The sequence below is a fragment of the Panthera uncia genome, chromosome D2 (genome assembly GCF_023721935.1).
Source record: "Panthera uncia isolate 11264 chromosome D2, Puncia_PCG_1.0, whole genome shotgun sequence".
Classification (NCBI taxonomy): domain Eukaryota; kingdom Metazoa; phylum Chordata; class Mammalia; order Carnivora; family Felidae; genus Panthera; species Panthera uncia.
The window spans coordinates 27,721,020-27,746,942 of record NC_064818.1 but is presented as its reverse complement, the minus strand read 5'-3'; the positions used below and the strand labels follow the sequence as shown (position 1 = coordinate 27,746,942).

Here is a 25,923-nt window from a genome sequence, read left to right as displayed (position 1 = left end):
AATAATCCCAAACAGCCTTATTTCATTCTGGAGACTCTGTAAAACAGGTTAACAGTAATGTGCAAAGAAAAGGTGACTCATAGGGGCATCTGGGTGACTCAGTCAGTTGAGCATCCGACTTCAGCTCAGGTCATGACCTTGCAGTTCATGGCTTTGAGCCCCGCATCAGGCTCTGTGCTGACAGCTCAGAGCCTGGAGCCTGCTTCATGTTCTGTATCTACCTCTCTCTTTGCCCCTTCCCCACTCATGCTGTCTGTCTCTCTCCCAAAAATAAATATACATTAAAAAAAATAAAAAAAAATAAAAGTGACTCATAGATAAATATATAAATCTTTACAACCACTGCTGTGGTAGTAACTGGCATATGCATCTGTGGTGATAATTTAATGAGCTTTTTATTCCTGTTGGAAAAAGTGACATCTTATTTGTACAGTGGGACATTTAAATTGTCGTCAGCAGCAGGAAGGATTACTCACTGGAGTGAGCTGCTATGGCAAGATGCTTTTTATTAGTTTGTTATTTCCCTGTAATTTTCAATAACCCCATCTTTAGGGTCTTTCCTTTAATCCACCAGTTGCTCCTACCTCCAGTGGTGATATTAAGTAGCAAATGACCTGTGAGGTACTGTGCTGTCCAGCTTTGGAGTAGGGTCTTGGAGGGACCCTGCTGTGGCAGGAAGTATGTCTGGTTGTTGGGGGAACACTTAAAGTGGTGGTGTTTGGAGGATGGGGGCTCAGAAATACCAAATCTTTACCACCTGGGGTATAGAAGTATTTCAGTATTTCCAGTACCATCAGTGTTGATGGTACATTTGCTTCAACACCTGTTTGAGAGACTCTTGACTAATTCCAATGAGGTATTTTAAGCACTATCAGAGCAATTTAATTAGTTTCCCCACTGATACTATTAAAATGTTCCTAATTCACAAAGTGTTTGAAGAATATGTGTCATTTCTTTGGTGGTTGGAGCTCAGAAAATAGCACTATATAACATCTTTATTATATTCACCTCAAAATAGGAAACATTCACTCATTGATTCATTGAACAAATACTTTTTGAGCACCTGCTATGCTGTTTCAATGCAAAGGATATAGCAGAGAACAAAACAGATAAAGTCTCTGTTTTCACAGAGTTTGTATTCTGGTAGAGGGAATAGATCATAAACAAATAAATACATAATGGCCAAGGACAAGTACTATAAAGAAAAGTAAAGTAGGGCAAGGGAGATAAAAGCGTGGGGCTAATGGACAGGCATTTTATATAACCTGGTCAGGGAAGACCACCTCCACAAGACAGCATTTGTGATGACATCTGAAGGAAGTAAGCCATATGAGTGCCTGGGGTAAAAGTATTCTTTGTGGAAAGGATTGTAAGTGCCAAAGTCCTGCTTGGCATACTTAACGAGGATCAGGGAAGCTCCTTTGGCTGTATCAAGGGAGATGGGGAAAGCAGAAGAAAATGAGGTCAGAGAAGGAAGAGAAGGTAGAGGGCAGGCAGAGCATGTTAGGCCTACTAGCCATGCCATTTCTCATAAGAATTTTTAGTTTTACTCTGAGAGAAATGGGAAGTTATTAAAAGTCATTTTGAGCAGAGGAGTGATATTATATTACTTATTTTTAAAAAGGTCTCTCTGACTGTTGTGTAGAAAACAGATTGAGGCAAAGGCAAGGAGATTGGTTGAGAAGCTGGTATAATACTCCAACCAAGAGAAGATGGCGGCTTGAACCAGAGCAGTGATAATGGAAATGGCAGCAAGGGGTCAGATCTTGGATATATTTTAAAAGTATAGCCACTAGGGTTTGCTAAGGGATTAGAAGTGAGATGTGAGAGAAAGATAAAAGTCAAGGATGACTCCAAGTGCACAGAAAACTAATGAAATATTTTCTGACCCCCCCAAGCAGAATCAATTGTGTCTCTATATTTCTTTTTTTTTTAAGTTTATTTAGAGAGAGAGAGAGAGGCCCTTGCCTCTATATTTCTATCACATGATTTTGAAATGGTTTGTTTATGTGTCTGATTCCTTACTAGACTTTGAGCTTCTGAAGGGCACAACTTGGATCTTACTGATGAATGATGACATTTTATTATCCCTGGAGGTGGAGAAGAAAGTGGAGATTGGAGGGTAGCATCCATTGCAGGAAAATGGAAAGTGCAGGAAGGAAGGGAGTGCAGGAAAATAGAAAGTGCATGAATGGAAATGGAGAGCACCAACTGGGGAGCCTGGCAGGTTAGGGTTTGATTTTGTGGCTCCATCACTTGATGGTTTGGGACTTTGGGCAAGTTACATCAACTCCTTCAGCCTTAGATTCTTTAAAATGGGAATAATAATAATAATAATATCCACCTCATAAGGTTGTTGTGAAAAAGAAAGAAACTCTGTACTCATTAGTAATTACTTCCCATTTTCCCCTGTCCAGCCCCTGGTAACTATGAATCTACTTACTCTCTCTACAGATTCATCCATTCTGGATATTTTATATCAATGGTATTATACAATATGTGGCCTTTTGTGACTGACTTCTTTCATTTAGCATAGTGTTTTCAAGTCTCATCCATTTTGTAGCATGTTTTAGTACTTAATTTATTTTGTGGCTGAGTGATAATTTCATTAAATGTATATACCACAGGGGCACCTGGGTGACTCAGTGGTTGAGTGTCTGACTCTTGATTTCAGCTCAGGTCATGATCCCAGTGTCATGGAATCGAGCCCCGCATCTCTCTCTCTCTCTCTCTCTCTCTCTCTCTCTCTCTCTCCCTTTGCCCTTCTCCCCCCATTTGCACTTTCTCTCTAAAATAAAGAAATATATATATGCATTTGTTTATTCAACTAACTGATGGAAATTTGAGTTGTTTACACTTTATGGTTAGTATAAATAGTGTAACTATGAACATTCATATACAAGTTTTTGTGTGGGTGTATGTTTTCATTTTTCCTGGGTGTATATTTAGGGTTGGAACTTTTGGGTCATATGGTAACTCTATGTTTAACATTTTGATGAACTGGTAAACTGTTGGGTATTTTTTGTTTTGTTTTGTTTTGTTTTATTTATTTATTTTGAGAGAGAGAAAGAGAGAACAAATGGGGGAGGGGAAGAAAGAGAGAGAGAGAGAATCCCAAGCAGGCTCTGCACTGTCAGCACAGAGCCTGACATGGGTCTCAAACCTACAAACCGTGAGATCATGATCTGAGCTGAAATCACAAGTTGGAAGCTTAACTGACTGAGGCGCCCAGGCGACCCTGGTAAATTGTTTTTCAAAACAGTTATACTGTTTTACAATCCCACCTGCAATGCATGAGGCTTCAAATTTCTCCACATCCTCACCAACGCTTTTTATTATCTATCTTTTTATTTTAGCCGTTCTAGTGATTATGAAGTGTTATCTCACTGTGGTTTTGATTTGTATTTTCCCAATGACTAATGATGAACATTTACTCATGTGTTTATTGCTCATTTGTATATCTTCTTTGGAGAAATGTCTATTCACTTCCTTTACTAATTTTTAAATAGGCTATTAGTCTTTTCATTGAGTTGTAAGAATTTATATATTTTAGATATACATTCCTCATCACATCTCTAATTTGAAAATATTTTCTTCCATTCCATGGTTTGTCTTTTCACTTTCTTGATGATCTCTGAAGCACAACATTTTCAGTTTTGATGAAGTACAATTTTGTTTCATTTGTTTGTTGCTTGCACTTGTGCTTTTGGTGTCATGTCTAAAGAGCTGTTGCCTAATCCAAGGTCACAAGGATTTACTATCATATGTTTTCTCAGAGTTTTATAGTTTTAGCTTGTACATTTAGATCTATGACCCATTTTATCACTTCTTGGCATTTTGGCTAAGATCAAATGTAAGTCTATGATCCATTTTGAGTTAGTATTTGTATATGGTGTGAGGTAGGGATCCAATTTCATTCTATTATATGTGGATATCCAGTTGTCCCAGCACCATTTGTTGAAAAGACAATTTTTTTCCCCAATTTAATGATCTTGGTAGTTTTGTAGAAAACAAATTGACTGTAAATTTGAGGGTTTATTTCTGGACTCTCAATATCCCATTTATTTATGTTTAGTCTAATGCCAGTACCACACTGTTTTTATTAGAGTAGTTGTGTAAAAAGTTTTAAATTGGGAGTGTGAATTCTTCCAACTTTATTTTTATTTTTCAAGATTATTTTGATTATTCTGGGTCCCTTGCATGTACACATGGATTTGTTAGGATGAGCTTGTCAATTTTTGCAAAAAGAGGCAGCTGGGATTTTGATAGAGATTGTGTTAAATCTATAGAGCAGTTTGGAGAGTATTACCATCTTAGCAATGTTAGGTCCTCTGATCCATGAATATTGATGTCTTTCTATTTATTTAGATATTTAATTTCTTTCAACAGTATTTTATAGTTTTCAACATGTAAATCTTCCACTTCTTTTGTTACCATTTTTTCTAAGTATTTTATTCTTTTGGATGCCATTGTAAATGGAATTCTTTAATTTCATTTTTCAGATTGCTCATTGCTACTGTATAGAAGCACAATTGATTTTTGTGTATTGATCTTATATACTGTTCTATGGAAAGTTTTAACCTCAGGGGCACCCAGATGGCTCAGTTGGTTAGGCATCTTACTCTTGATTTCAGTTTGGGTCATGATCTCATGGTTTGTGAGTTCGAGCCCTGCATCTGGCTCTGCACTAACAGTGCAGAGCCTGCTTGGGATTCTTTCTCTCTTCTTTTCTCTGACCCTCCCACTCACACTGTCTCTCTCTCTCTCAAAAAAAAAAAGGTGCTGCAATGGAAATAATCCAGCTCCACTAAAGAGAGAGAGAGAGAGAGAGAAAGTTTTAACTTCACTGAGGAGCAGAAGAGACATTGCAAGTGTTTCCAAAAAGGACACGAATGGTTTCTATTGTATGCCATCTGATCAAATAGATCATTGACAAAGCTACCACTTATCAACTACCTACCATTTTATGTCTTGTGCTTAAAACCTCCCAATACCTTCTTATTGCTCTTACAGCAAAAAACCAGACCAGAATCCTTAGGCCTCTAAAGTCCTGGATGATCAGGCCCTTGTCTAGTCCACAGCCCCATTCTTCATTGTTCTTTCCAGCCCTGTGTCCTCCAGCCACATTGGCATCCTCTACTTTTTCTAAATCACCATGCTCTTTCCTGCCTTAGAGTCTTCATTTACACTTTTCCTCTAGCCTGATCACTGCCCTTCCTCATAACTACCACTAGAAAAGGCAGTTTTCTTCCTAGTAGATAAAATTGTAATTTTGAAAATGTTTATAAATGTCAGTCCCACTAAATAGTTCATGTATACTGTTCACACTTGTGTCATTATCACCTGTAACAGCATCTGGCACATCACTGGAGCTCAGTAAAAGGAGTGGCTAAATTGTGAGTCAGGCACTTTACATACATGATCTCACTTGTCCTTATGATTCACTTCACAAGAGGAAACTAAAGCTTGAAAAGGTGAACTGGCTCAAGGTCACACAGTGAGTAAAAAACAGAGACATACTCCAGTGAGATCAGTTTGCTTGGGAGTTTAAAATAACTCCCCCAGGAAAGAAGTGCTCATCTTTTGATTTGTTTTCCAGTGGAGACTTTTCAGAAACTGCAGAAGGCAAAGGAAATTCTGACTAATACAGAGAGTCGTGCCCGGTATGACCATTGGCGAAGGAGCCAGATGTCAATGCCATTCCAGCAGTGGGAAGCTTTGAGTGATTCGGTGAAAACAGTAAGTTTCTCTCCAGGATGATGTGAATTTATGAAGCTCAGGATTCTCATGGATTAGACCCACACAAGAGCTCAAGAAGTCAGTAAGTAAAGGAGGGAGACCAAGAAGCTGGTAGAATCTGTATACAACTCAGTGTCCACAAACTTCTGTGAGGGAAAATTCAATGGATCAGTGCCAGAAGAGCTCATGACTGCAAGAGCTCATTGGCTGTTTGATTCAATATATACAGTCCTCATTATCATTTATTGTTTTACACATTCTGATAACTGTGCTTCTCAAGTTGCTCATATAATACTGCTGAATTTGAACCAATGCAAATTCATCTCCTCCATCTTTTTAGTTCATATCAACCCGTTCTCTTCTCAAGGCTTATGAATTCCATAAAACACAGAGTTTGATTAATTAAAGAAAACTGTAAATTATTTTAAGCTTATTATTGTTATAGGTTCTGGTGAAAGAGCCATTGGATAGATACGGAGAGAGACTTCTTAAACCATTGTGTTCTCTTTCTTCATGCTATTAAAAAAACTAAATATAGGGGCCTAGGGTGGCTCAATCAGTTGAGTGTCTGAGTCTTGATTTTGGGTCAGGTCATGATCACAGGGTCATGAGATCCAGCCCTGCATCAGTCTCTGCATTGAGGGTAGAGCCTACTTAAGATTCTCTCTCTCTCCCTCTGCCCCTTCACTGCTCATATGCATGCATGCTCATTCTCTCTTTCAAAAAAACCCCTAAATATAAAAAAATAAGTATAATTACCATGTTATATACTTATTTTGTTCTTACATTGACCTTTATATATTATATAGAAAATATGATTTAAAAATTTTTCTACATTCTCAAGTATGACTTATTATCCAGCTTTTTAAAATAGGGACACTTTTCTATGACATGAGACTTAAAATACACAAGTTACTTTATTATATGTATATTTACTTATTTAAATGCAAGTTAGTTAACATAAGTATAGTATTGGTTTCAGGAGTAGAACCAAGTGATTCATCACTTACGTATAACACCCAGTGCTCATCCCAACAAGTGTTTTCCTTAATGCCCATCACCCATTTAGTTCATCCCCCACGAACTTTCCCTCCAGCAACCCTCAGTTTGTTCTCTGTATTTAAGAGTCTCTTATGGTTTTCTTCCCTCTCTGTTTTTATCTTATTTTATTTTTCCTTCCCTTCCCCTATGTTTATCTGTTTTGTTTCTTAAATTCACAAATGGGTAAAATAATATGGTATTTGTCTTTCTCTGACTGACTTATTTCACTTAACATGATACTCTCTAGTTCCATCTATGTTGTTGCAAATGGCAAGATTTCATTCTTTTTGATTGCCAATAATATTCCAGTGTGTGTGTGTGTGTGTGTGTACACAAATTAATTTATAGGCAAGTCTTTAGGGACACTTGATAGAATTAGTCTATAAAGGGATTCACATCTCTTAAATTACACCCCTTCAGGTCATTTAGATTTCCTTCTTAACAGTTTTTATTTAAAAAAGACAAGCAAATTGTTTTTTCACTGATAAAAGACCTATAATAGTGAGGGAGAGTCTTTGACATAATGGGGAAAACATTGCAAGACTCTCAAAGTGTATATAGTTGAAAGCCACTCTACACAAAATGTAAACTGTTTTCTTCATCTCATATTGGAATAAGTTATATATTCATGTGATTTGTTTCAAGTAGGTTAATTATTTATGAAGTATTAACCATATGATTATTGAGTATATACACAAAATAACTAGATTCTTTAAAAAAATAGTAACTACTTCACATACTCAAAAATAAGAGTTTTTTCCTTTCCATTGTGTATATCCAAAATTCCTTGTTGACACTGACTAAATAAACACTGTTCCACCATCTCCACATAACCGTATTTCCATTCTCCTGAGTATGACACGTTGTAACTGCAATTGAATTAGTGACCCTTGCTATGCTAATACGTTTTGATTTACAATGTGCTTTTTTTCTTTTTTTGATGATCTACTGAACTCTCTTATTTAATTTTAACCACTAATATCAAATTAGCTGTGGATTTTTCAAAAACTTTTCTCCAAATTTCTCCTTTATATTGCCAATGTCTTTCCTTTAAATGCTAATTTTCTGTCTCCAAACATGTCATTTCTGCCTTGAATTTAGGTTAACTATGGACTGTTTGAAGTCTTACAATATAATATAATATTTTATTTTATTTTTTGTTTTTATTTTTCTTAATGTTTATTTATTTTGAGAGAGTGTACGTGTGCATGAGGCAGAGAGAGAGGGAGGGAGAGAATCCCAAGCAGCCTTCACACTGTCCTTGCAGAACCTGGTGCAGGGGTCTATTCCACAAACTGTGAGATCATGACTTGAGCCGAAATCAAGAGTCAGATGCTTAACCTACTGAGACACCCAGGCACCCCACAATAATATTTTAGATATTACTGGCTGAATCATTTGTCTTGTCAGAAAAATTGAAACAGTATGCTGAGCCAGTGTATGGTTTGAGATTTTTTTATTAATGGAACAAAAATGATAAGATGTATATCTTTTTGCTTTAAATCAACGGTGATATTTTTTTCATGTACAGTCCTCTTAGGGCTAAACCTTGTTGTTTTCCTTAAAAAAACTTTTTGTAATGTTTATTTATTTTTGAGAGAGAAAGACAGAGCGTGAGCAGGGGAGGGGTAGAGAGAGAGGGGACACAGAATCTGAAGCAGGCTACAGGCTCCAAACTGTCAGCACAGAGCCAACGCGGGGTTTGTGAGTTGAACTCACAAACCGCGAGATCATGACCTGAGCCAAAGTCGGACACTTAACCTACTGAGCCACCTAGGTACCCCTAAATCTTGTTTAGGGTGCTTGCTTTTGTTTCTCTTCCTCAGTGAATCCCCTATATCAAGTTTCACATGTTTTGTAACTCATTTAATAGACTTTCTATCTATTTCCTCTCATTCTTTTCTGTTCTAATCCTTACAGTCTTTCCTCCACGTGAAAGCCTCATCTGTGTATAACATTTTAGTTGCTGCTTTCGATGTGCATGCATTTCATTTGTTCATCCTTTCACATTCACCATGTAGAAGAATTAACAATTATCATGCTAATATTGTTCACCTTCTAAATAGACTATTGTCTCTCCTTTTGTAGATAAACATCACCATTAGGCTAGCTGGGTTAGGTATGTTATGTATGCCATCTGACAATAAAATGATTATAACTAAAGGTTTAAATTTTAGGTGACATTTAGCTAAAACACATCTGCATGTTTGCTTCCCCTATACATTTATAGATTGTTAAATCCCATAAAACCCCTACCCTTTACATCACCAACCCTGTGTTTCTGCTTTTTATGTAAACAATACAATCCCTCTGGATAGGAAAGAATTGGTGGGAGTAATATTAGTCTGATGTAGGACTTGAACCCAAGAACTGTGACATCATGACCTGAACCAAAACCAAGAGTCAGATGCTTAACTGACTGAGCCACCCGGGTACCCCATGTGATATGGGTTTTAAATAAAGGGATATGGGGAGAGGTCTTCAGTTATCCCAGCCTTTGGGTCTTGGGGTAATCTGAAAACAGAGACCTTTCTAACTCAAAGGATCTTAGGGAAATTCACTGCTGTGATGCTAAATGGTTTTACCCCAAGGAATCCAGGATATGAATGGTTCTCCCTCTAGTTCTGAAATACATGGCAGAATGGCTTTAGAGTGGCTGTGGGAAAATGGTTGCAGCAAAGCTACAATCAAAATAAAGTGCTGGGAAAGATTCTTATAAACTGTTGTAACTGTCATGTCATATCCATTGCTGTACATTTTATAAAGAGTTAATGGAAACACATTTTTAGTGAATTGATTGTTTGACAAATTGATTACTTCTGGGAGAGCTTGTTGGGACTGCCAGTTACCCTCACGTGGGTCTATTTGTCTACTGATTGTTTCTGGGTTCCTGGGCTCAGCGCGGTGCCCTTGTGGTGAGTCCAGTTGGCTACAGACTACTAGGGAAGCTTCCTATCATGCCTGGGTGGCTACGCTATCCTCCATCAGATGGGAAACAGTGTGCAATTCAGCACCTTCTGAGCCAGATTAGAAGGCAGTCTGTTCTAATTGAACATTATACAAAAGCAGAGATTATATGCAAACTTATGCTGCCCTCCAGTCTGTCTATATATCTATATCTGTAACTATATTTTATGTGTATGCATATGAATATACATATATTTATGTATCTATATTTGGATATATATATTTACCTTTTAATAGAGTTGAGATCATGCTATTAATGACCACTAATGACCATTGTGGCCTATTATTCATTAACACCATGCCATCAATACTCCCAATTTATCAAAAAGTTGTGATGAACAGATTTATCTAAAAGATTCCAAGAAGGGGGGCATCTGGCTAGCTCAATTCGTATAGCATGCGACACTTGATCTCAGAGTTGTGGGTTCAAGCCCCATATTGGGCACAGAGTTTCCTTAAAAATTAATAAATAAATAAATAAAAAGGTCCCAAGAAGGCATTTTACCCCTTTGCACATTCCCTTTCTTCTTGTTGAGGTGCTTCTCCTGGCTCCTGCCTGTGAGGTCAATGTTAGTGCTCCTGAGAGAGGAGATAAGAGATTGTGGTATCTCTCCAAGCTCTTTTAAGAAGCTGTTGCTCTGATGAACCCCTGGCCCCTGCCTAGCAGCGTTTGCTTGGGCGAACCAAGCTGGTCACATCCCCATGCAATACTCAGAGCCTCCTTCCTATGTTGCTTTGTTAAACTGGTAAATAAGGGAAGCTTGGGTCACTCAGTCAGTTGAGTGTCTGACTTTGGCTCAGGTCATGATCTCACCATCTGTGAGTTTGAGCCCCATGTCAGGTTCTGTGCTGACAGCTCGGAGCCTGGAGCCTGCTTCGGGTTCTGTCTCTCTCTTTGTCCCTCCCCAACTTGTGCTGTCTCTCCCTCTCTCAAAAATAAAATTTAAAACATAAAAGAAATTAAAAAAAAACCTGGTAAATAAAATGGTGCCCGCAGGTAGAAGTTGGCAACCCCAGTATTTTAAGATAGTTCAGATAGGCGTGCCTGGGTGGCTCATTTGGTTAAGTGTCAGACTTCAGCTCAGGTCGTGATCTCACAGTTCGTGAGTTTGAACCCCCCATTGGGCTCTCTGTCAGCACAGAGCTTGCTTTGGATCCTCTGCCCCCCTCTCTCTGCCCCTCTCTCGCTTGCGTGTGCGTGCGCTCTCTCTCACTCTCTTAAAACTAAATAAACATTGAAAAAAAACGACTTTCAGAAGTGTGCTGAAGATGAAAAGTATGCCGCCCCTTGAATCATGCGCACAAGTACAGCATGGCAGCGGCCCCTTCTGTAGTTCCTGGCATGGTTCTCATAGGCCTTGAACTTCAGAAAAGTTTGTTTTGTTTTGATTTCTGTGTTTCGCTTTTTTTTTCTTTCTGTCAGGAAAACAATATCCTGGATATCAGGAATCAGGAAAAAACTTTATTCTGGGTTTTAAACTTGCTTAAATATGTGGCTTATGGGTTTTCCTTGGTTTTTTGAGTAACACAAGTAGTAAGATACTGTTCAGGAGTGCTTCAGGAATAGGGTCCCATAATATCCAAATGAGGTTTCAAGAAATAGTTATGGTTATTATTTTGGTTAATGCCAGGGTTAGTTATTCTACTTGAAATATTCTTGACACAGCAAACTCAATTTTTCTTTCTCACTTTGAATTCATTTATTCATCCTTCCATTCATCCCCGCATCTTCCCAATTTTAAATGTTTTAATAGGAAATACATGTAGAGGACACAACATTTAAAAAGATACTACAATAGGGTGAATGGGGGAAAGTAACTCTGTTTCTTACCTTTGTTTTATTTATTTAGTTAGTTTTTTAATTTATTTTGAGAATGAGAGAGAGCACAAGCAGGGTAAGGGCAGAGAGAGAGAGGGAGAGAGAGAATCCCAAGCAGGCTCCATGCTGTCAGCATGGAGTCAGACATGGGACTCAAACTCATGAGCTGCGAGATCATGATCTGAGCTGAAACCAAGAGTTGAATGCTTAACCGACTGAGGTAACCAGGTGCCCCTATTTTAACCATTAAAAAATTTTTTTTAATGTTTATTTTTGAGAGAGAGAGTGGGAGAGAGAGAGAGTGTGTGCACACAAGTGGGGGAGGAGCAGAAACAGAGAGGGAGACACAGAATCTGAAGCAGGTTCTAGGCTCTGAGCCGTCAGCACAGAGCCTGCTGATGTGGGGCTCCAACTCGGAAACAGTGATCATGACCTGAGCTGAAGTCGGATGCTCAACCAACTGAGCCACCTAGGCGCCCCTATTTTAACCATTTTAAAGTGTACATCATTAAGTACATTCACAATGTTGTTCATACATCATCACGACCTAGTTCCAGAACTTTTTCATCATCCCAAAAGGAAACCCTGTATCTGTTAGCAATCATTTCTTATGCCCCTTCTCCCAGTTCCTGGTAAGCATTAATCGCCTGTCTATCTACAAGGATTTGTTTATTCTGGATATTTCTTACAAGTGGAATCATACAATATATGGTTTTTTGTGGTTGGCCTTTTTTTACTTAGTATAATGTTTTCAAGGTTTATCCACCCTGTAGTACTGAATTCCTTTTTCATGGCCAAATAATATTCCATTGTATGGCTATAACACATTTTTGTCTATCCACTCACGAACTGATGGACATTTGGGTTGTTTATATCTTTTGTCTGTTGTGAATAGTGCTGCTTTGAACGTTAGTAAGTTTTCTGAACACCTCTTTTTAGTTCTTTTGAGTATATGCCTAGGAATGGAATCACTGAGTCATATGGTAATTCTATGTTTAACTTTCAGTGGAAATGTCTCATTTTTTAATCTCTCTGATGCAGGTCCCTTTGCTCTTTGCCATGGTTTGGATATCTCCTTATATCATTAGTCTTTTAAATTAGTGAGGATTAATTAATTAATACCTGGGTTAACTGATTAATATCTGGTTAATAGTCAAATCTAACAATCAGCACTGTAATAGTAGGTCGGGTTTTACCACACATTGAACTTTAAATATAGAATACTATATAATATTGATTTTATATTATGTGTTTACTTTTAACTAATGTAGTCAATGCACTGGGCTGTCAGAGGTAAAAAAGATCTGATGCTAGAAGAATCTGACCAGGTTCATACCAACCAGACTGAAAATGAGGAATGGAACAAGCAAAGAGAAATAAAGAAAGAGAAGCTGGGTTCAACCACAGAGAAAATGGAGCAAAAAGAATCCAACTCCTTGGAGAAGTCATTCTCCCCGCAAAATCTGGATTCTCCAAGTAAGTCAAATCATGTAGCTTTGCAGACCAAGAAAGGTCTGAAATTAAAGGGCTTGGTTTATACTGTATTTATTCTCAACCTTTTCCAAGTAAACAGTAGTGCCAGATTTAAGGGTTGCTTTATCACCTTAAAATATACTTACTTAGCATTGACACAGAAACTGGAAGACACATTCCTCAATACATCCCTTTCAAGGGAAAATGTGAGGCATTTCTGGGAGTGACTGATATAACACTGCCATTTATTGAGTGTTTACTATGAACAGGAATGTTCTTTACATACATTACATGTATTATCTTGTTTAATATTAAGTCTATAGACATTAATTTATTTAATCCTCTACAAGCCTGTGAGGTTGGTACCAACATTATTCTCATTTTACGGAAAGGAAACTGAAGTCCAGGGAGGTTGAGTAATTTTTTCAAAGCTATACAGCTTGTATATAGCAGGGAAGGGGTCTGAACTAAGACAGTTTGACTTCAGTGTCTGTTTCTAAGGCATTGCACTGTCCAGAGAAGAGACCTTATCTGTATGTAGTTCTGAATGATAGATAGATTCACTGAAGCAGGGTATTACAGAAGCTAAACTCGCAAGCTATACTACCGAGGCTCACATCTTAGCTCTACTACTTATTATCTGTATTTCTTGGTAAAAGTTACTTAACTTCTCTAGATTTCAGTTTCCAAATCTATAAACTCAAGATCATAGTGATACCTTCTCACAGAGCTATCATGAGGATTAAATAAGGAGATCCATGTTAAATGCTTAGCACACTGATTCACCTAGCAAGCAGGTCTTGGGTTAATGTCAACTATTATTATCTTTTCTTTGTCTGTCTAGCCACCGTGTTTATCTTGTATAGGTGCGTTATAAACATGCACTGTCACTGTCCTCCAAATTCTTGATTCTCAAGGTTGTGATACAGTATCTCATTAGAATTTAAACTAGAGGCTCCTGAAGGTCCTTGAATCTTGAATCCTTACTTATAAAAGAAGATAATTAGATAGCTTGTGGTAAATTAGAGTCTTTGTAGAAATAGTCACTTGAAAACTCTCTTTGGGGAGACTTCTATATGCTCATTACCTGCTAGAATAAAGATCCTTAGGGTGTGATTCAGGTGTCTCTGCTGGTTACTCAAGATATCCTTTTGTGGACTCTGCAAATTGATTGCATCAGCCTCATAACTGGGAATGGTTATAATGTAACAAATTCATCAAAGCAGAAGCCCGAATTTCAGAAAAAACAGTGTTTTAAGCAAATACACACATACAAACACCTACCCACAGTCACACACAGGCAAAACATGCAAATGTTTCACTATTCGGCCCTGGAATGTTCAGATCTGTGCTTCTTGAACCCCTGGGGCTGCCCTGTGACTTCCTGTTTCAGATTCAGACCTAGTCTGAGTTCACCATCACTGGGGTGGGGGGGGGAGGGGCACTTTATCACCTCAGACACTCAGGCAGGAGGCTGAAGCCCCACTTGAATCCCTCTCATAAGATGCAGTGAAATTTTCTCTTCCTCTGAAAACTAGTTATTTAGATATTTAAAAATCCCAAAGTAATACCAGCTTGTCATTAGAAAATTCAAAGAATCATATATAAACAATGACTTAGTGTCTCCCCCAGGCTCCCATCCTTCTGTATTTTTGTTTCCTGAAGTAACCAATGCAGATGCCCAGGTGTGTCTCCTTCCACATTATTCTCAAGCGTATATAAATATGCCTTCACATAGGAGGGTTTTAAAAACAAAGAATGAGGGGCACCTGGGTGATTCAGTAGGTTAAGTGTGGGACTCTTGACTTTGGCTCAGGTCATGATCTCGTGGTTTGTGAGTTCGAACCCCACATCGGGCTCTGGGCTGACAGTGCGGAGCCTGCTTGGGATTCTGTCTCCCTCTCTCTCTGCCCCTCCCCCACTTGCTCTCTCTCAAAATAAATAAAAATAAACTTAAAAAAAAAGGCATTACACTGTGCCCATTTCTCTATGTTACACGGAGCCTAAGAGTACAAGCTCTGGAACCGGATCCCAGCTTTTCCACTGATGAGTTTTGTGAACTTGGGCAAGCAAATTAACCTTTCTTTATCTGTGTTTTCTTATCGATATGGTCAAAACATTAGTGTTTACTCATAAGGTTTTTTTGAGTATTAAAAAATCTATGTAAAATATTTAGACCAGGTACATGGTAGGTGCTGTTTTTGGTGTTAGCTTTTATTATTATGGGACGTCTCCTTAGACCTTACATTTAGAATTAACTCATTCTTTTGAACAGCAGATAAATATTTCACAGTATAGATATATCATAATTTATTCAAGATAAATTGTGATGTGCTCTTTTTGGTGTCAGCTTTTATTATTATGGGACTTCTTCTTAAGCCTTGCATTTAGAATTAACGCATTCTTTTGAACAGGAGATAAATATTCCACAGTATAGATATATCATAATTTATTCAGGATGACTTGTGATGTCAGGTGTGGTGTGGTTTGTTTTGGCTATTTTATTATTATTATTTTTAATTTCCATTATACTTAACATACAATATTAGTTTCAAGTGCACAATACAGTGTGATGTCAGTTTTGATGTCCTCACATGATGAAGTGTATCCTTTTACTGTGGCTTGAGGAATGAAGGTGGGGGCCATGAGAGGAGGATCATTTTTCTGAGAAGCTGTTGTTGGAGAATAAGAATTATGAAATTTTACTAAAGGCTGCATTTGCCAGTATTTTCTTGATGCTGTTTAAGAGGTTATTGGCTGGTCTGAGTAGCACCCTAAAGCTGGAGTTTGATATATCAAAGTGCAGTTGTATGATTATTTGTAACTTTGTTTTACTGTAGTGTAAATTTTTATTAACATCAGCATTTAAGAAATGATATTCATGTCAGCTTTAGTGAGTCCTGAGTGGTTTCTCACATACCTCTTAAGCATATTTGTTAATTTCCTCAAGCAGTGGTTGATATTTACTTTGGAGTTTGCTTTTTGATGCCTCTTCTGTGATCAGCAGCCCTCAAATAGTCCCCATGTTATTCTGACTCTTCACTGCAACCAGTAAAATATGGAGTACAGCCTCTGAAAACTGGTGCGTGACACAACCTCACTTTTCTTTTCTTTCCATGTAAATATACAATAAATATGGCTTCTGATAAATGCAAATCTAGAATCAAATAGTTTGTGTAGCATTCTGGAGTTAGAAAAAAGGATCATACGTAGCCAATGCTGTTGGTGTGCTGTCATATTTTCTGGGCATCTAATTTCTCATTGCCAATTCTATGGTTTCTATCAGAGGGCTTTCTCTGGCACTTGAGCTGGCTTGGCAGTAAGTGCCAGGGAATAAACACTCTCTGGAGGTAGCCATCAGATACTGATGAATGTGAGTGGGAAACTCCTTTACTTCTCTAACTGGATAACTCTTAGGGGTTTTTATACTGTCTTCCAGGGGTCCCCATCATAATCAAGCTCCAGTTGCCCAGGGTGGCAACTTGCCTGATAATGTACCTTTTATAAACTTGGTTCCTTTCTCCACTTTCCTACCAGGGTCTCTTTGAATCACCTTTCAAATTATCCACTTGCATTCAAATTCTTGTCTGGGGTGTCTATTTCTATTGGAAACCAAACTAGAAAACACTTTTTTCAAACTATAAAATAACAAGTATTTACAGTAGAAATGTGAGAAATATGGTCAAACAAAAGGTAGAAAATACACTTCTAATATTAGCACCTAGGGACATATCTATTATTGGTCTTTTGGTATATATGTATATATATTAGTATACCTAAAACTAAGGATCATACTATATATATTTTATGTGTGTATTTCAATTATAGGTTGTCAGAAATTTTCTTTTGCTTTTTTCCTAAGAGGAATTATATTTTTTAATGTTTATTTATTTATTTTATTGCTTCTTTATTTGACAGAGAAAGAGTGTGAGCAGAGGGAGGGCAGAGAAAGAGAGAGAGAGAGAGAAATCCCAAGCAGGCTTCTCGCTGTCAGCTCAGAGTCCAATGCAGGGCTTGAACCCCTGAGCCCCGAGATCACGACCTGAGCAGAAATGGAGTGGGACGTTTAAGTGACTGAGCCACCCAGGCACCCCCCTATAGGAGAATTCTTAAATTTGTTTTGTCTGAGAATTCTAAAGAAAGTGCAAACAGATTGTTTTCTTGGGACAACCACTGTCAACTGTCCTGTGTATATTTTTCTGACAAGATATTTAGATAGTATTTTAAAATATCAATGGAAACATTTTGTATATTATTTTGGAACCTGTTTTTTCATGGGCAATATTATAAACATAAAAAAAGACGTAAGGAATATGTGTCCATTGCAGAACAATAAGAAAATACAGATTTTTAAAAAAGTGTCAAAGATGAAAATCACATGTATTCTAACTATCCAGGGATAACTATTAACACTGAGGAATAATTCCTTATAGACTTTCAAAAATTTTTACATAAATATCCATGTAATAATGAATTTAGGAATGAGATCATACTATATACATTATTTTTAAAATACCTGTCAGTTAGCAATATGTTATGAGCATTTTTCTATGACCATAAATATTAAAAAAATTGTTAATGCCAATATAAAAGGCTTTTATTTTTTAATTTTTTTTTAACGTTTATTTATTTTTGAGACAGAGAGAGACAGAGCATGAACGGGGGGGGGGGGCAGAGAGAGAGGGAGACACAGAATCGGAAACAGGCTCCAGGCTCTGAGCCGTCAGCCCAGAGCCTGATGCGGGGCTCGAACTCACAGACCGCGAGATCGTGACCTGAGCCGAAGTCGGACGCTTAACTGACTGAGCCACCCAGGTGCCCCTATAAAAGGCTTTTAAACAACTTTCTATTGCTGAAGATTTAGATTGTTTCTTGATTAAAAAAATTTATAAATGGTGTCACGACAAATATCCTTATAGTTAAACCCTTGAACACATCTGTGATTATTTCCTTAGGATAAACTTCTAGAAGTAGAATTATTAGATATACACATTTTAATTAGTTTGAGAAATTTTGCCAAATTGGCTGCCAAAAGATTTTTACCAATTTACACTCCCATCAATAGAAAAGGAAAAAGGCCTTTTTTCTAGTGTTCAACAAAGTTGCTTATTAGAATTAAAACTAATCTTACTTTCATGGAGTAAATTATTTGTATTTCCAGAGATCCTTTACCATTGACCTTTTACTTTTGGCAGCTGTTTGGAAGTTGTTTCCAATTTCCATGCTAGTGAATTGCCAAAATTCCCACCACTGAAGCTTTCTATAAATATCCTTTTATTAATAAGCATTTAAGCACATGAGTTTCTTCCATCCATATAAACTAATTCTTGTTGATAAGAATTCAAAAGTCGACTCTACAGATCAAAAAGAAAATGATCCAAAATAATCCAAAAGAAAAAGGGAAGGAAACTATATAAACAGTTCAGTAGAGAAAATATAGCGGTTCTTAAACATATGAAAAGAGGTTTAATCTCAACATAATTCGTGAAACGGTAACTTCTCTTAATGTACACTTTTATGAATCAGTGAGACATAAGATCAACCATCTAGTAAAAAAAGAAGGGGTGTGTGTGCCCCTGGGTGGCTCAGTCGTTAAGCATCTGACTTCAGCTCAGGTCATGATCTCGCAGTTTGTGAGCTTGAGTCCCACATTGGGTCAGCTCGTGCCCTGCTTCCGGTGAGCACAAGCCCCGCTTTGGGTTAGCCCCTCTTCTTTCTCTCTGTCCCTCGTGGGATTTTCTCTCTCTCTCTGCCTCTTGCTCACTTGCACCCTCTCTCTCTCAAAAAAAAATAAAAAAATAAATAAATAAAATAAATAAATAAATAAATAAAAATAAAAATAAAAAAAAAGAAAGAAAGGAAATGAACATTTCATAGAACAGAAAATACAAATAGCCTTGGAACATATGAAAAGATGCCTAAACTCATTCATAGTAAGAGAAAGGCAAATTAAAACTGCACTTTTTGTATGCAAGAGCCTAGCAAAAGTTACTGAGTTTGTTCACATGGTGTTAATGAAGGTGTAGGAAAATCAGCTGCTGCTGGGTGAAACTTTATGGAGAACCGTTTGGCAATGTCTATTAAAACTACAGATGCATGATGACTTTGACCCAGTAATCCCAGTTCTACAAATTTTATCCTACAGGTCACCCATGTGCAAAATGATATGTGTACTGTGTTATTCACTGCAGAATTGCAAATAAATGCCCCTCAGTAGGGTTGCGTTTTTGTATGTCACAGAATAAAATACCCCTCCACTGTTAGAATGAGAAAGCTCTCCGTATACTGATAAAAAACAATCATCAAGATATGTTAGAAACAAAAAGTCAAAATGCAGAATAGTAGACTGTATGTTAGCATTTAGGTTAAAGAAGGAGTAGGGCGGTGATGTTGGAGATTGTATGCATGTATTTGCTTGAATATACCTCGACTATCTCTGGAAAGATATGGAGGCAATTGGTAACAACTTTGTTGGGAACATCAGAGTGGAGGGTGGAAGACTTTTGAGGGTTATGTAATCTTTGTGCTTTTTGAACTTTAGCCATGTGAATATACCACCAATTCAAAAATAAATACAATTGTATTAAACAATTTTTAAAATGTTTTATTTATTTTTGAGGGAGAGAGAGAGAGAGAACAAGCATGTGTGGGGAGGGGCAGATTGAGAGGAAGACAGAATCCGAAGCAGGCTCCAGGCTCTGAGCTGTCAGCACAGAGTTCGATGCAGGGCTGAAACCCATGAACTGTGAGATCATGACCTGAGCTGAAGGTGGACGCTTAACGGACTGAGCCACCCAGGTGCCCCATAAAAAAATAAATAAAATGTTAAAATAAATAAAAATAAAAATAGGGGAAAAAGAAATCTGGGATCTATTCTTCATTTTACCATTACTTTTTGTGACCCACAGACAATTTCCTTTTTTTCTTTTGGTGGGGTCTCCCCATATATGATATATAAATAAATGGATATTTAGTATCAGATATTCACAAAGACTTTTATAGAAAAATAAGTAGCATAAAGGGACAGGGAGGGATGGAGGTAGGGGCTGGGTACTGTTTTGGATCAAGTTGTCAGAGAAGGTAGTTCCTCAGAAATCCCGAATCTCAGGCTCCACCCCAGACACCTGGAATCAGAATCTCCAATATAACAAGATCCCCAGATAATTACCATGTATATGGAAGATTGAGAGACACCTTGCTCTAGCTAATTCCTACTCATGGTTATTTTGTTTAAAAAAAATTTTTTTTTTTACATTTATTTATTTTTGAGAAACAGAGTGAGACAAAGTGTGAGCGGGGTGGTGGGGTGAGCGCAGAGAGAGAAGGAGACACAGAATCCGAAGCAGTCTCCAGGCTCTGAGCTGTCAGCATAGAGCCTGATGTGGGGCTCGAACCCACGAACTGTGAGATCATGACCTGAGCCAAAGTCGGACGCTCAACCGACTGAGCCACCCAGGCGCCCCAAATCATGGTTACTTTGAATGTGAATTCCAGAAGTCTTCTCTCACTCTAACTTTGTTCTACTCAGTCCACACTGAATGCCTTTCTCAGGTCTCCCATTCTCTTGTGTTTCCCTCCATATATATGTTTATTTATTTATTTTGAGAGAAGAAGGGAGGGGCAGAGAGAAGAGGGAGAGAGAGAATCCCAACCAGAGATCCCAACCGTGAGATAATGATCTGAGCTGAAATCAAGAGTCAGCTGCTTAACTGATTGAGCCACCCAGGCACCCCTCCCTCCATATATTTTGCCACATTAATAATTTTCTGGATTTTTTTATTACCACCGCCAGGAGATATGTACTGGAGTCTCACAGTACCCAGCATAGAGCCTGGCAATATGTAACAGGTTCTAGATAAATATTTCTATAGCAAATGAAGAAATGAGTGGATGAACCAAGCCAAATAAAAGTGTGTGGGGAGGGAAAAAGAATTCAAAAGTCTGCTTAAGATAATCCATTTCAGGGGCGCCTGGATGATTCAGTCAATTAAGCAGCCAATTCTTGATTTCATCTCGGGTCATGATCTCATGATTCATGGGTTTGAGCCCCGAATTGGGCTCAGCACTGTGAGCACAGAGCTCAGATTCGGTCTCCTTCTCTCTGCCCCTCTCCCACTTGTACTGTCTCTCTGTCTCAACTCTCAAATAAATAAATAAATGTAAAAAAAATAAAGGAAAGATAATCTGTTTCTGTAAGATACTAATAATTCATATTAAACACTTACCCTTGCATTTTATTTATTGCAGTGAAATCTTATCAGCAAGCTGTTTTACTATGACCCTGTGGGTTTTCTATTCCTACATCTCTGGTTTTAAAATCTTCTTTTCTGTGCTTTAAAGTCTTTTCAGATGTGAACTCTTGGCACCTTCGTTTCCGCTGGTCTGGGGACGCTCCCTCAGAACTCCTGAGGAAATTCAGAAATTATGAAATATGAAAAGTGCTCGGTAGGAGAGAGAGAGAGCAAGACCATCTCCCGTGCTGCCAACAAGTCTTTGAATCTTAAAAACGTTATGTTTCTCTGTCATGTTTGTGAATTGCTCAGTACCGATTGATTCCTCCATCCTTGAACCCATTCTAACGAAATGTGTGTTTTAAATGAGAACATTTTCAGACTAGTCTCTTTCAATATTTGAATAGATTAAGGCTCTTAGATCCAAAGTAGCTTGTTGTGAATCTTCCTGTTAATGTTGTAGAAAATCTATTTTAAAAAGATATCTCTGTATTTAAATAATTCATTAATATACCACGATCCCTATTAGTGCTGTATGTACAAGAAATGCTTTCTGACTCTTGGGGCACCTGGGTGGATCTGTTGGTTAAGCAAACAACTCTTGACTTTGTCTCAGGTCATGATCTCAGGGTCGTGGAGTCTGCTTAAGATTCTCTTTCCCTCTGTCTCTGCCCCTCCCCTGCTCACTCTCTCTCTCAAAATAAAATATAAATAAAATTTATTTTTAAAAAAGGAAATGTTTTCTGACTCTTGACTTTAAATGAAATGTCTAAACTCCACAGAGCGAAATAAATAATTTTCCCAAAATTCATGATGAATTTATAATTCAACAGTATTTTGAAAATAATTTGATTAGATATTTCTATTTTAATTTTAATAATTGTAAATTTAAAAGGTTATTATTTATTTGAGGAAATATGCTTTACAAGATTTCTTTTGTTATACAGCAAGTGATACATTTATAAATTATGTTCTAACAATGTGAATGGGCCTGTTAGGTGGACATATCCTTTTTAGGTTGGGATTGTTGATGGTCATGTGTAGTCTATGGTTAGTTTTTAGTTTGCAAACAAGTGAATGAAAAATTAAGAAGAAAAACAATTTTACAGTAAACTAGAGCTGTCACTGGTCTGTAGCAAAGTGACAGAAAAAAAAGAATATAGGAAGTTTTAAAAAAAATTTTTTTAAAGTTTATTTATTTCGAGAGAAACAGAGACAGCATGAGTAGGGTAGGGGCAGAGAGAGGAAGACAGAATCCCACCGCACTGACAGTGCAGAGTCCAACTTGAGGCTTGAACTCACAAAATCATGAGATCATGACCTGAGCCGAAACCTAGAGTTGGATGTTTAACTGACTGAGCCACCCATGTGCCCCAGGAAGTTTTTTTTTTTTAAATTAAAGCCACATAATTCAGAAATTATGTCCTTTGTGGTTTAAAATGTGCTTCCTTTTATGAAATAGTATCATAGTAGACTGTGTTAGTTTACAAGGGCTGCCATAACAACATACCACAGACTGAGTGGCTTAAACAACATATCTCATAGTTCTGGAGGCTAGATGTCCAACATCAAGGTGTCTGCAGGTTTGATTTTTTTCTGAGGCCTCTCTTCTTGGCTGATGCCTTCTCCAGGTGTCCTCACATGACCTTCCTCTGCGAACACACATCCCTGGTATCTCTGCTTCCTCTTTTGAGGATGCCAGTCACATTGGATTAGGGCTCCACCCTAACACTTCCTTTTAACACATTTCAACTCTTTAAAGACCTTATCTCCAAATAAGGTTATATTCTAAGGTAGTGGGGATTAGGACCTCAACATACAGGTTTTGGGGGGAATACAATTTAGTCCATAACAGATGAAAACTTTTTTTAAAAAACAAATATAGGGGTGCCTGGGTGGCCCAGTTAGTTGAGTGTCCAACTCTTGATTTTGGCTCAGATCATGATCTCACAGTAGTGAGATGGAGCCCCAAGTTGGGCTCTGTGCCGGGCATGGATCCTGCTTGATTCTCTCTCTCCCTCTCCCTCTGCCCTTCTCCTGCTTGTGCATGCTCTCTCTGTCAAAACAAAACAAAACAAACAAAACAAAACAAAACAAAACAAAAGTATTAAAAAATTTTTTTTTATTACATTTATTTATTTTTGAGAGACAGAGACAGAGCACAAGCAGGGGAGGGGCAGAAGGAGAAGGAGACACAGAATCCGAAGCAGGCTCCAGGCTCTGAGCTGTCGGCACAGAGCCCAATGCAGGGCTCGAACTCACAAACAGTGAGATCATGACCTGAGCCGAAGTTGGAGGCCTAACTGACTGAGCCACCCAGGTGCCCCAAAACAAAAGTAGTTTTAAAAAATGTTTATTTATTATGAGAGAGAGAGAGAAAATAGGGAAAGAGATTGCACGTGAGGGAGGGGCAGAGAGAGAGGGAGAGAGCATCCCAAGCAGGCTCTGCGGAGCCCAAACTCGGGATTTGATCCCACGAACTGTTGGTACAGAAGATAGGATTCAGTAGCCACAGAGGGGAAGATTAGGGCCTGAGGTTCCTGAGTAGGGAAAAACACCTATTTTGGAATAATGCTGGGAATGTCTGACCACAGCAAACCCCCTCAGGTGTAAGGTTCCTCTTAATGTAACAGACCCCACCTACTCCCCCTCACGTTTCCCCTCAGGAATTTGACAAAAGACCTAAGTATGGCCATAGACCACCCCTCATACAATGGAAGGGAGCCAGTCGGGAATGGGCAACCCAGCACCTAGAGGTATCAAGCCAATAAGGGTAGAAGGAACAAGGGAGAAGAGATGGGGAGGGCTGACCAGAACCTTATAAAACAAGGACCTTGCCTGTAGTCCGTGGGCATTTACTTCTGAATGTCCCCTTTCTGTAAAGAGAGCTTTCCTACTATTCTTCCTTTCTAATCTTATATTCTAATAAACCTTTGCCTACTGCTCATTTTGTGTCCGCCTCTTCATTCTTTGAAGCTGTGAGATAATGAATCCTGGGTGTTGCGGCAAAAGATCCTGCAAGACAGTGAGATCATGACCTGAGTGGAAATCAAGAGTTGGACTCCCAACTGACTGAGGAGCCCCAACAAAGTATATTTTTAAGGCTTATTTTTAATTTTATTGGAAAATAAAGTGTTTATTCAAAGAACATTAAAAGATTAAGGACCTTTTAATTGTGTGGGTGTTGGCAGGAGGAGGAATGAATCTCAAGCTTAGCCAGACTGGGCATGAGACTCTTCACAGAGCTGGGGGTTTCAGGGGAGGCCGGGTTGGGGGACAACTGGGTCTGGCAGGAGTCAAGAAATGGTCAGAGAGCACCAGGCCACAGTGCAGAGCTTGGGCCAGGGGTGCTGGTTGGCTTAGCAGCCTTAGCAGCTTAGCAGCTCACCACTTACATCCCATTGACAAAAAATAGAGCATGTAAAGTTAATAAAATGAGCTTTTGGACTACAATTGCCTGTCATAATGCCTGTGTGGCCCACATGGGCACTCAAATAAATAACTACATTGAATACGAGAAGTTTTGAACCTAAACATCAGGGTTTAATTTTTTTTCTTTTTTCTACCAGAAAAAAGGCCCATTTACAGCACTGATAACTTTTAGTGACTTGTCAAGAGGAAAACTACTCCCATTCGTATGGTCCACTTCATTTTTCGTAGAGATGCACTTCCCCGTTGTTGACAAGATTGAGACCAGCTCTTATTTTCTCTCCTATGATGGCCTGAAACCTCCAAATAAGAAATGAGAAATAGCTCCATTTGAATGTGGGTTTATGATGGGTCAGGCCTGACATAAGCACTTTATATACTGGATCCCATATAACTTAGTAGGAGACATTTTATTCTTTTTCTTTTATGATTTGTTTGTTTTGCTTTGAGAGAGATGGAGCAAGTGAGCAAGAGGCAGAGAGAGAAGGAGAGAGAATTGCATCGCAGAGAGGGAAGCAGGGCTCACCCAAAGCAGTACTCAGACCCAAACTATGAGATCATGACCTGAGCCAAAGTCAGATGTTAACCGACTGAGCCACCCAGGCACCCAGAAGACCGTCTATTCTTTTTATCTATCTATCTATCTATCTATCTATTTATATTACTTTTTTAATGTTTATTTTTGAGACAGAGAGAGACAGAGTGCTAGCAGGGGAGAGGCAGAGAGAGAGAGGGAGAATCCGAAGAAGGCTCCAGGCTCTGAGCTGTCAGCACAGAGTCCAATGCAGGGCTCAAACTCACAAACAGTGAGATCATGACCTGAGCTGAAGTCGGATGCTTAACCGACTGAGCCACCCAGGCACCCCTATCCTTTTTTTATTAAAAATTTTTTAATGTTTATTTAATTTTAAGAGAGAGAGAGAGAGAGAGAGAGAGAGAGAGAGAGAGAATGTGAGTGGGGAAGGGGCAGAGAGAGAGGAAGACACAGAATCTGAAGCAGGCACCAGGCTCTGAGCTGTCAGCATACAGCCCAATGTGGGGCTCGAAGCCACAAGCCATGAGATCATGACCTGAGCCAAAGTTGGATGCTTAACTGACTGAGCCACCCAGGTGCCTCCAGAAGACTGTCTATTCTTAAACACTTAAATACTTTCCTGAAGTTAAGGTTTAAAAAGGGAGGGGACTGAGAGCCAAAGCATAGGAGACTGTTAAAAACTGAGAACA

The 25,923-nt window shown here is 38.4% G+C and overlaps 1 protein-coding gene across 3 annotated transcripts in view; it reads left to right on the top strand.

The window, feature by feature from the left end:
• The window catches only part of DNAJC12 (DnaJ heat shock protein family (Hsp40) member C12), a 45,051-nt gene that overhangs the window by 16,594 nt on the left and 2,534 nt on the right, over positions 1 to 25,923 (top strand). For 2 of the 3 annotated variants that reach the window (XM_049645110.1, XM_049645112.1), the window contains exons 3-4: positions 5,600 to 5,739; positions 12,838 to 13,042. In XM_049645110.1, coding sequence (XP_049501067.1) covers positions 5,600 to 5,739; positions 12,838 to 13,042 — 345 coding nt within the window. Of the gene's footprint in view, positions 1 to 5,599; positions 5,740 to 12,837; positions 13,043 to 21,379; positions 22,796 to 25,923 lie in introns of those variants that run through there. The other variant, XM_049645111.1, reaches the window with a different exon arrangement.